General features: G+C 43.1%; 3 protein-coding genes across 3 annotated transcripts; 2 read left to right on the top strand and 1 right to left on the bottom strand.

The window, feature by feature from the left end:
- Positions 1-27: 27 nt before the first annotated feature.
- LOC128837804 (histone H1-like) lies at positions 28-735 on the top strand. The gene has a single exon (XM_054029371.1). It carries the CDS (start codon positions 82-84, stop codon positions 733-735), a length of 654 nt encoding a protein of 217 aa, XP_053885346.1. The 5' UTR covers positions 28-81.
- A 774-nt stretch (positions 736-1,509) lies between these two features.
- Positions 1,510-2,305, bottom strand: LOC128837871 (histone H2A type 2-C). The gene has a single exon (XM_054029512.1). It carries the CDS (start codon positions 2,295-2,297, stop codon positions 1,908-1,910), a length of 390 nt encoding a protein of 129 aa, XP_053885487.1. The 5' UTR covers positions 2,298-2,305; the 3' UTR covers positions 1,510-1,907.
- A 300-nt stretch (positions 2,306-2,605) lies between these two features.
- On the top strand, positions 2,606-3,167 carry LOC128837898 (histone H2B 8). Its single transcript, XM_054029559.1, has one exon. The coding sequence runs from the start codon at positions 2,638-2,640 to the stop codon at positions 3,016-3,018; it is 381 nt and encodes a 126-aa protein (XP_053885534.1). The 5' UTR covers positions 2,606-2,637; the 3' UTR covers positions 3,019-3,167.
- The last annotated feature ends 8,177 nt before the right edge of the window (positions 3,168-11,344 follow it).

Genomic DNA, 11,344 nt, shown 5'->3' on the forward strand with positions numbered 1-11,344 from the left:
TATAAATACCAGGCAACTGAACTAATCCACCCCAAGTGATTTGGTTTGGTTTTGCTAGCGTGTAAGAAAATAATAGTCACTATGTCCGAAACGGCGCCTGTTGCAGCTCCTGCTGTCTCTGCTCCTGAGGCTAAAGCCGCCGCTAAGAAACCGAAGAAGACGACAGGCGGCTCTAAAGCCCGCAAGCCTCCAGGTCCCAGCGTGACCGAGCTGATCACCAAGGCGGTGTCCGCTTCCAAGGAGCGCAAAGGGGTCTCGCTGGCCGCTCTTAAGAAGGCTTTGGCCGCCGGAGGGTACGATGTGGAGAAAAGCAACAGCCGCATCAAAGTAGGACTCAAGAGCCTGGTGAGCAAAGGTACGTTGGTGCAGACCAAAGGCACCGGCGCATCGGGCTCTTTTAAACTCAACAAGAAACCGGCTGAGACCAAGGAAAAGGCACCGAAGAAAAAGCCAGCGGCAAAGCCTAAGAAACCAGCTGCCAAGAAACCCGCCAGCGCCGCCAAGAAACCCAAAAAGGCTGCGGTCGCGAAAAAAAGCCCGAAAAAAGTCAAGAAACCAGCAGCTGCCGCGCCCAAGAAAACGGCCAAGAGCCCGAAAAAGGTTAAAGCGGCTAAGCCCAAGAAGGCAGCTAAGAGCCCGGCTAAGGCCAAAGCGGTGAAACCCAAGGTAGCCAAGCCTAAGCCAACCAAACCTAAAGTAGCAAAGGCTAAGAAGGCAGCGCCCAAGAAGAAGTAAAGAGTCACTTTCTTTTTAGATGAACCCAACGGCTCTTTTAAGAGCCACCCATCCCTTTCAAAAACAGAGCTGATTCACTTACTGTAACGTCAGGCTGCTTTCTACGACCAGTTCCCTTCCTCCCTTCCCATTATACAAACAGTGAGGGGTAAAGAGAACTGCTCTGGGTCAAGGAGAAGCGACTCCGCTCAAAAGTATGTACAGTGTGTGCAATTTTAGTAGCTCATTCTCCCTAACCCCGAGTAAAGTGACTAGTAATTTCGGCTTTAATTTTGTCCCTTCGCCTCCCGCAGTCATGGTTATTTTTTCTTTTGAGGGGGCTATATTCAAAAATACTACCTAGACCGTGCAGCTTTCAAGCAGTTGGAGGAAACAGGCCTCACTATACATTCTCAAAGGGATGAGTCAGAATATATGTGCACTGTCCTTTGTTCACAGGGCGAGTTACAGGGCTCGATGATTGTATATGGACAAAATCCTTTTCTGGTTTGCTGGTGGGAGGGAATGAAGCAGTTGGTATATTTGAAAAGCCCGCTCTGTGCAAGGATTGGCCAGACAACCCGGAACGTTATTCCCGTTCAGAGGAAATCCGTCTACTTTCATTGACTAACTGTTGAAAAGGAGAGTCTTGATAAATGTTTTAGTTCAAATTTATTCCCCGGCCTTCCCGCCAAAGTCAATTCATAGGCCTTTTGGAAAACTTTGAGATCTAGAACAAATAACCGATAATGGGTACCGTATTTCCCATTTTATTTTATTGCGTTGTTTCTGGAAACCACATCTAGTAACAGGTTACCGTCATATTAGGAATTCCCGCCTTTTCACACAGACCAGCCGAACAATTAAACAAAAAGGAAAGTGAACTCACTGTCCGGGAGGTTTCTGTCTTCTACAAACCTTACGAACACGTATTTCAAATTAGGAGAGACTCAATGTCTTGTTTGTAGGAAAACAGACTTCTGCAGAATTGTTAAATTTTCGTTCAGATACCTCTATTCCAGCTATTGTAACTCCAATTCAATCATTTATTCCCAGAAAGGAAAAAAAGTTATTGTTTTAAAAGTGTGATGGTTACAGATAATTAAGCCCTTTTTTTGATTTTTGTGGGTGGCTCTGAAAAGAGCCTTTGGGTTGGTTTTGAACTGAAGATTTTTGCTGCTTTCTGATCAGCTTCACTTGCTCTTGGCCTTGTGGCTCTCAGTTTTCTTGGGGAGCAGCACAGCCTGGATGTTGGGCAGGACACCCCCCTGAGCGATCGTCACTTTGCCAAGCAGCTTGTTGAGCTCCTCGTCGTTACGGATGGCGAGCTGCAGGTGACGGGGGATGATCCTGGTTTTCTTGTTGTCCCGAGCAGCGTTGCCGGCTAATTCGAGAATCTCAGCGGTCAGATACTCCAGCACCGCGGCCATATAGACCGGGGCTCCGGCCCCCACCCGCTCAGCGTAATTACCTTTGCGAAGCAGACGATGCACTCGACCCACCGGGAACTGCAGCCCAGCCCGCGAGGAGCGAGACTTTGCCTTAGCCCTCGCTTTGCCTCCCTGCTTTCCTCTTCCTGACATTGTAAATCGCGAAAAAGAAACTGTTATGATAGTCGGCAAAAGTCAGAAAAAATGAGTTTCGCGCTGCCTTTATATATTTTCTATTTGGAGTTTTCAAACATTGTGATAGGCTGAAAAGTACTAATTGTCTGAACAGCCAATGGCGATGGAGATGTAACTCTGACCAATGAGAAGGTTAATGGAACATTCGAAACCCGTCTATTGTCTCAGAACCAATAGAAAATCAGTAAAGTGAGACTTTAGTGTGCATAAGTTCTCTATAAATAGAGCTACCGTCAGCTTCTTTCGCTGTTGCAATTTTTTTTTATTTAAGCAGTGTGTTTGAGAACACAGAACAAAAATGCCGGAGCCAGCAAAATCTGCTCCCGCTCCCAAGAAGGGCTCTAAAAAAGCTGTGACTAAGACTCAGAAGAAGGGCGATAAGAAGCGCAGAAAGACTAGGAAGGAGAGTTATTCCATCTACGTGTATAAAGTGCTGAAACAAGTTCATCCGGACACCGGTATCTCCTCTAAAGCCATGGGGATCATGAACTCCTTTGTGAACGACATCTTCGAGCGCATTGCGGGGGAAGCGTCTCGCCTGGCTCATTACAACAAGCGTTCAACCATCACTTCCCGGGAGATCCAGACCGCTGTGCGCCTGCTTCTGCCGGGGGAGCTGGCCAAACATGCTGTGTCTGAGGGCACCAAGGCCGTCACCAAGTACACCAGCTCCAAGTAAATAGTTTGCTATAAGACTACGAACACCTATAACCCAAAGGCTCTTTTAAGAGCCATCCACTTTATCACCCAAAGAGCTCTAATATCACTAACTGCTGCTGCTTGTGTTCTTCAAACTACAACAAAGTGTATTTTTTAAAACAAACTGTATTTGTGCTTTAGTTTCAGGCGACTTGTTAAAGCATTTTTTTAAATTGCATATGCCCCCTATATCGAGGGGGGACTGATTTTGTTTTAGTAAATGACATTGTCAATTTAAACTATACAGGGGTTTCAATTTTTAAGGAAAAAATGTAGGTGTTCCTCGTCCTTCTCGTTTCTCCCCCTCCCAACCAATATTTCGGTGAGGTGTCCCGCCCCCACCCCCCAAGAAATATAAAATATGGCTAAACGGTTTGTCCAGTAAATAAAATATTTGAAATTTTACCAGATGACACGCTTCAGTACTCTATTTTACTAAAGAATAATCCTAGAGGTTCGCCTAAAAAGTTTTGGCTCCATGAATATCCTTATCTGCTTATTCACAATTTATAAATCCTATCTGCCTGAAGGATAGTTGGTTTGCCTCATTGTTTCTATCATTCTTTAAATTCCTGTAGCTAAAACTCAAATGCTTTCCCGCCTCTCTCTAGTTTATCTGAATAATCTTGCTATTTGGGACTATTAGTATAAGAATATAAATATAAACATTAACAAATGTTACAAATTATAGGGGTGTTACAGCTCCTTTCAGCGTGAATGTAGTGGGTTTTAAAAGAGCCTTTTGGTCTTTTGGAAGTTGCAGAAGAGAGCTGAGCTGAGCAGCCTGTAAACCCTTTCACCACTGTTACGCCGGCGTAACTGGATGTCCTTGGGCAGGAGGTGGACTCTCTTTGGCGTGAATAACACACAGGTTAAATTTAATATCTTCAAAGAGCCCCGCCAAGCAGGGTTCGCTGGCTTCCTCTCAGGCCATAACGGCCGAGCTCTGGAAGCACAGATAGAAAGCGGTCGCCACAAGCTGGCTGGTTCCCTGAAATTCAGGATCCTAGAACCAGCCCAGTACCGCGTTCTTCTGCTGCCCCTCCTCTCCTCCCCCGACACTCGGTCTACAAAACCGCCTTCCCTTTTCTGCCACCTCGGTGCATATTTTATTTCTTCCATTATATCAGAGGCTCCATGTATCGCTATTTTTCTTTCAGAACGACCAGTCCATTAATCAATATCATCCCTGCTCTCTGTCTTTTACCGCTGAATAACCATCATGCACACAAATCATTGGAGATAAGGAAGGGGTGGGGATAATAGAAATAGTTAACCCACAGAATGGGCTGAAACCTCTCTCGATCCTCGTTGTAGTTTGTGTTTTAATCTGTGGTGTGGTTATTTAGAGGGTGGCGCAACTACCCTTCAATAATTATCAAGGTTCCTTCTTATCATTCGTATACCCCACCTCAAACTAACCCATTGGCGACTTGTTTACAGGTTACTTCTAGCGAGATTGAGAATAAAGGTTTCCACGTGATCATCTGTTTAAAAGCAAAATAGAAAATACTTTGACTACCCCCACCGTAGCCCTTTGTTACACGATGGTGTTTCAAAATCCAATAGAAAATCCCGCAGAAGATAATTTTATACTCAGTGAATATTCAAAACGCCACCTACAGAAGTCTAGGTAGTTCTAAGTATTTTCAAAGAGGAAATACAGCGGAAGGTTAGCATTAACCAATCCTTTAGCAGCGCGGGCTTTTCAAACTAACCAATGGGTAAATCTCGCTTTCAAGAGCCAAACAGAAAAGATATTTTGGTCCCTAAATCACCCCGTTTCTCCCTTCCCTGTTTCCTCATTTTCTATCCTCATCTTCACCCCTTGGAGACCAGAGCTGATGTGCGACTCCAGGAACAGCCCCTCCCCCCCCTTCCCTAAATAAATAAATAAATAAAAATAAAAAGATTTCTAGCAGGGACTGGAAAGAGCTCTTCTGTCCTTTCCCGGGAGATTCCGCCCCATGTGAGACTGCTGCCGGAGGAAATGGCTAAACAGACTGCTCCAAAGGCCACCTCCAATTAACGGGCATTTTAAGAAGAGTTTTTAGAACCACCCAATCCTCGTTAAAGGGTTTTAATACTTCTCTTTAAATATATTACTTGAATATGTAGCAAATGAAATAAAGTACATAACTAAACAGTAATCAAGCCTGTGCTTTCCTGAGCCCTCTTACAATTAATGACTTGTTCTCCAAGTATCCCCACCCCAAAATGTGCCATGGAGCTAGAGAACATAAACACAGCTGTTTTCATACGATGTTTCTTACTGGTCAACATACTAATTATCTGCCTACTAAAATAACATGATTAAATAGTAAGTGTAGTTTTCTTTGGTAGGACAATATATATTTACAATTTAGCATGTAGAATAAAAGCCTAGAACAGTTCTTATCGTGAAAGCATAGATGGCTCTGAGAAGACCTTTTGATTTAAATTTTTGATCATTCCTGGGGGAAAGAAAAGAACCTTTATTTGCTGAATCAGTAGAATGCAGCTTACAGCATAGACCACATCCATGGCAGTCACAGTCTTCCACTTGACACGTTCAGTGTAAGTAACAGCATCACGCATCACATTCTCTAAGAAAACCTTTAGTACCTGTAAAGATATTTCAGGATCACCAACCAGACCCATAGGTTACCTTATGAACCTAGGTAATCAGACTGCCACTACTTGCTGTAGCAGATGACCACAGCTAATTCCAAGTTCAGAACCAAGGAACAGGTTTATTTCAGCAGATGTACAGAATGCCACACCCCAGTGATCAATTGGGGGTGAGTAGCCAATGCATTTGCTACATCTACACATATACAAAATGCTGTATAGAAACAAAGGCAAAGACTTAAGTCTCAGTACACTCTTTTTTTACCCCAAATGATACGTTTTTATCAATTCCTCCCCCCAATTTGTTATATTATAATAATTAATATTTATGACCATCTACAAAATCCACAGTACAGAATAGAGTATATATCATGTTTATCTATTTACCAGCAACAACAAAGCTATTAATCTCATTTAAGACATGAACTTACCTTTTTTTTTCCTGGTCATGTTTGGGAGGTGTCTTTTTTGTCCTGTACCCAAGTTAGAGACATTCAGGAACATTCAAAAAACTGAATAACAGGATATTTAGTAAGCCAAGAAGGCTTTGTCTGTGCTCTTTCCCAAAAGGTTTATCCAAAGATGTTATTAACCAAACTAAACTAGGCCAACATTTATATGACATATGCATCTGCTTATATATTAGCCAAGATATGATTCATTAAATATACTTAGGCCCTTACCATCTTATATAAGGTAGTTCCCCTTCCCTTCCTTACAGTACCCAAACGTCTTCTCATAGATCAGTCCTGAAATATGCTTCATGTCCCAGGGCATGCCAGGCAATGAATAGCCAGCTTCATAATATCCTAGAAGTTACTGCAACACTCCTACTGTTCCAGTGGCATTTAGTTCCACCTTCCTCAAGTCCCTTACCATCTTTGCCATGAAAACATCTTCAAATTACTTACTAGTTCCATAGTACAATGTGTACAAAGAGATGACAATGTGAGTGGAGGAAGTCTGTGTGTAGTCACTGGGAGATGGCCTGAATGGAGACTGGAAAATGGCAAGTTAGTCATTTTCATCCTCCTTTTGCCTCCACTACTTGCTGCTGTCTGTATGATGCTGCTGCTCGATTTAAAGGAAAAGAAGTGGGATATTGGATCTTCTCATTTTGCCCACTCTCCCATCCGCTCTATTTAGAGTCCCCAAGACTTGATTTTTAAAAATAATTTCTATAATAATTCCTCATTTTTTTTATACTGAGTCATGTTATTAAGTCCTGCCTAACTATAAAGACAATGAAATTCTACATTTTTGGACAATACCAGTTGCTTCTGTGAGTTGCTGAAAATAAGAGCCCCTTTCAAAGTGAATTTTATTGTATTTTCCATATTCCATTGTGGTATTTTCATTTCTGGAGGGTCTTACGATAAAAGTGATTTCCATCTGTTGCTGTTTCTTTGTTTCAAAATGTTTGTCTGATTTTGTAGGATTTGCAGGATGCAGCAAAATCTGACTAATCAGATTTCCTGATCTATCATCTTTTTTCTTCTTTGTCCCTAACTTTGCTGACATTTTTCCAAAGTGGATACATGAAGGACACATTTATTTCATTCAAAGATAGAATCAGGGTCATCTTAGAGTGCTGGTCGCTACCTATCTTATCTATATTTGTTTAATAAAGTATTAAATTTATTTATTTGGTGATATAAAGTAATATTCCTTCTGCAGTACATGCAATACTGTGAGTGTTGATTTGAATGAGTGCAGAAATTATCACTCAGAAAACTAGACTCCTTACCTATTCCAAAATAAGGAACTCATTCCTCTAACTGATAGCCAGAAATAACTGTTTTATGTTAAGAAATGGTGAACTTCTGAATTGTTTATATAAACATTGGGAACAATACTTAGAAATTAATGCTATATACACACACATCACACACAAAATCAAACCAATGCAATTTTACTTTAAGTCTGCAGATCTTTAGAAATTATGGGTAAAAAAGACAAGAAGGGGTTTTCAGAAATTGTGAAGAAATCCACCACCCTTTCCCATTTCTTATTTACTTCTGCCTTTTGATGGATATTGTTTATCAAGATGAAGAATTTTTAAATGATATAACATTTCAATATTTACTACTAATGACACACAAACAACATAACAAATAAAAAAAAATATAACTGTTGATCATTGCTGTCAGTTTTACTTCAGGATTACTTATAGCTTGAAGAGCAAATTATTTTTTCCAGCACAGGGAAAGCTGTAGAACTTGCCAGTAGACACTCAGCTTTCTCCATTCAGTACTGGACAAAGAGATATCAAGTAACAAGCCCACCTGTAAACATGTCTAAAATATTACCTCTGTATTAACACAATAAATGGGAACTGAATGTTAAACATTGTCAAAGTTCAGTCAGATACCCCTGGTGTATTAATATAGCTGTTTCTGTCTGTAGCTAGAGCAGACACCATGCTAGTACTAATTACCAAGCAAAGCAGGATAATCCATCCATTGGTGCAGCCTCAGCTTCTCAACCTCCTCCTGCAACCTCTTGAAATTCAGTTTTGTGTGCTCAACCTATCACATTTTACCAATATCAACGGGATCTCTGACAGCATCTCCAGTTTCCACTGCAAATTTAAGATCACCTCCTTTAATAGCATTTGCATCTTCTTCAAGTTCATGTTGTTGTTTTTTTTTTTCTGCTTCTCTACTTTTCCATTCTGATATGTTTCTGTAGGCAGCTATTTTGGCTGGGCCTTATTGAGGCATGTGCTAGCTGATCATATTTAGCTTGGCCTGAAGGACTTTTTTATTTCCTTATTTTTATGTCTTCAGGAAGAGATAAGAATGTGTTATAAAAAGTAACGGTGTGATTTATAAAGTGTGGAATAATAATAACTCTCAAGAGGGTTCATCAACCACTTAGCTATAGGATACACTAATATGGAACTCCTTCAGTCTCTCCTATGGAAGTTGCTCCCCTGTGAATTTAATTAAATAACATAAACAAAAGAGAGATTAGAGCTGGGGGACTAGACCCAGACTTTCCATCTTTTAGGGGGGTGCCCTAACCACTGGAGTACAGAGTTATTCAGTCTTTTGCTCTCTGTCTTGCTTACCCAGAGACTATTTAAGTATTTCTCCATACTGCATGGTCATTGGGCCAGGGAGAGCGAGAGCATGACTTCTAGTCCAGTGGTTAGGGCACCCTCCTTAGAGGTAAAAACCCTAGGTCTAGCCCCCTACCTTAATCACTTTTTCATTATTTATGCACGGTAGAACACCTTCCACAGGAGAGACTGAGGGAGCCCCACTTCAGAATGGGTTATTTTGTAGGTTTTTTTCTTTATTATATAAACCACAATGTGTGGCCAGGAGAACGAGGTGATAAATTAATGAACCGTGTGATAACTTAATTTACTCTGGTCCTTTGTCTCACCAGCTGTCCACAAACAGCCGATTCTCAACCACTTCACCTACTCTGTGCAAACCAGAGCTGCAAGATGTTACCATCTCTTGACCCTTGTCCTAAGGACTCCCTTTAAAACATCACCTACACTTAACCCCACCCTATAGTGCAGTCACATATGCTACCAGACTGCTGCAAATCCTCAAGGAGAGAATCAGGCCTTGTCTACACTGGCAAGTTTCTGCTCAGTAAAGCAGCTTTCTGCATTGTAACTCCCGGGGTGTACACACTGCCAAGCCAATTAGTGTGCAGAAACTGCGCAGTTGCAGCGCTGTGAAAAAAACACCCCGACAAGAGATGTACAGCTTTCTGCGCCAGGGCTACAGCGCCGCAGTGCTAGTGTAGACACCCTGGTAGATTACAGCGCTGTGATTTGCCTCTGGGAGGTGTCCCACGATACCTGTTCTCACCTCTCTGGTCATTGGTTTGAACTCTACTGCCCTGCCCTCAGGTGACCAACCATGAGTCCCACCCCTTAAATTCCTTGGGAATTTTGAAAGTCCCCTTCCTGTTTGCTCGGTGACACATACAGTGGTCTCAGCACATCTTTCCAGGTGACCATGCCTGCTAAACACACCAGGCTATCCCCTGCTTGGAGCAATGCCAAACTACTGGACCTCATCAGCATTTGGGGAAAGGAGGATGTCCAGGCCCAGCTCCTCTCCATCTGTAGGAATTATGATATCTACAGACAGATTTCACAATGCATGACAGAAAGGGGACATGACCAGGACACACTGCAGTGCAGGCACAAAGTGAAGGAGCTGAGGAACGCCTACCACAAGGCGCTAGAGGCAAACTGCTGCTCTGGTTCTGCACCCACGAGCTGCCAGTTCTACAAAGAGCTGGACGCGATACTTGATGGCTACCCCACCTCCACTGCGAAGGCAACTGTGGATACTTCGGTGGCTCACGTGCCAGTCAAGAGTAGATCGAGTCAGAAGGAGGATATCTTGGACGAGGATGTGGAGGGGGACCCAGGGGCAGAGGACGACTCGGAGGTCAGAGATTCATGCAGCCAGGAGCTCTTCTCTACTCCGAAGAAGGCTAGCCAGTCACAGCTGTCGGATCTTGGTGAAGCGCAAACAGAAGAGGAGGCCCCTGGCAAAATTCACACCCCTGAGCGATGCAGTTAAACTGACCTAACCCCTGGTGCAGCCCAACAACCTATGGAAAGGCGGAGTACCTATGCCGATGGGAGTAGACCCTCCCTCTCGTCAGCAAAAGTAGCTTCTTGACTGAAGTGTTACAGTGGCACAACTGCACCAATGCAGCTGTGCTGCTGCAGTGTGTAATAAGAATAGGCAAGCCCACAGAGAATGCAGCTGCTACTTGTGCCTGCTTACTGCAGTGGTGCCAGCCAAAGTCATTGCAGAGTGGCATGGGAAAATGTCCTACTGCAGAGGAAGAAATAGAAGGCAGCCATCCCTAGAAACCTTCAGGAGAGGATTGCAGAGTATCTCCATGAAAGTTTCATTGAGATCTCTCAGATGGATAAAGAGACATCCCTGTGTACATAGACAAAGTGTGCCACATACCCACCCACCTCCTGCCTAACTCAGTAAGGGGAATGAAAAGCAGATGCCAACTCTACTTCTGTTTCTTATCCTGCTACCTCTTCTCATACAAGTAAAACAATGAAAAGTTCGTATGTTTGTCTTATTAACTTGGGAATGGGCCAGGTGCCATCTTTTAAATTAAGCATAGTAAGGGAAAATGCACAGGCACACTTACCTGAGGTCTCTTCCCCTTCATCGGGTTCATCTGTGCCAGACTGTTGGTTCTGGGTAGATTATGGTAGAGTTGTGATCAGGTCCTGCCATGTCTCTCCCCTCCTCCTTGCTGTTCACAGTATGACATACAGCTCATTGTAAAAGCAGCAGGTCAACGGCTCAACACCAGATCAATTGTTGTGCTCCCTGGCCTTGTGGTATACATGGCAGAATTCCTTTGCTTTCATGCAGCACTGCTGCTGAACCTTGTCATGTCCCTTAGCCTGCATCCTCATGTTCAGAGATATCCATGTTTCTAGGGCTGACCCATAGCTGTGCTTACATAGCCTCTTCTCCCCACAAGCGTAGAAAATCCAATACTTCTTGTCTATACCAGGCAGAAGCACATCTAGTAAGTGGAGCAGGCATCGTTGGTTGGGCAGTTGCACTCAACAAATTAGAGCTGTTAGGTTCGTGGTCAAGGTGTGCAATCAGGAAAAAGCATTTCAAAAATACATGGCGGGTGGGTTTATGTGGTTAAGGATGGGGATTTCCCATTTC

The sequence above is a fragment of the Malaclemys terrapin genome, chromosome 1 (assembly GCF_027887155.1).
Source record: "Malaclemys terrapin pileata isolate rMalTer1 chromosome 1, rMalTer1.hap1, whole genome shotgun sequence".
NCBI lineage: Eukaryota > Metazoa > Chordata > Testudines > Emydidae > Malaclemys > Malaclemys terrapin.

Bases quoted from the DNA above. Each gene is read 5' to 3' on its own strand.
- LOC128837804 (XM_054029371.1), top strand. From the start codon at position 82: ATGTCCGAAACGGCGCCTGTTGCAGCTCCTGCTGTCTCTGCTCCTGAG.
- LOC128837871 (XM_054029512.1), bottom strand. From the start codon at position 2,297: ATGTCAGGAAGAGGAAAGCAGGGAGGCAAAGCGAGGGCTAAGGCAAAG.
- LOC128837898 (XM_054029559.1), top strand. From the start codon at position 2,638: ATGCCGGAGCCAGCAAAATCTGCTCCCGCTCCCAAGAAGGGCTCTAAA.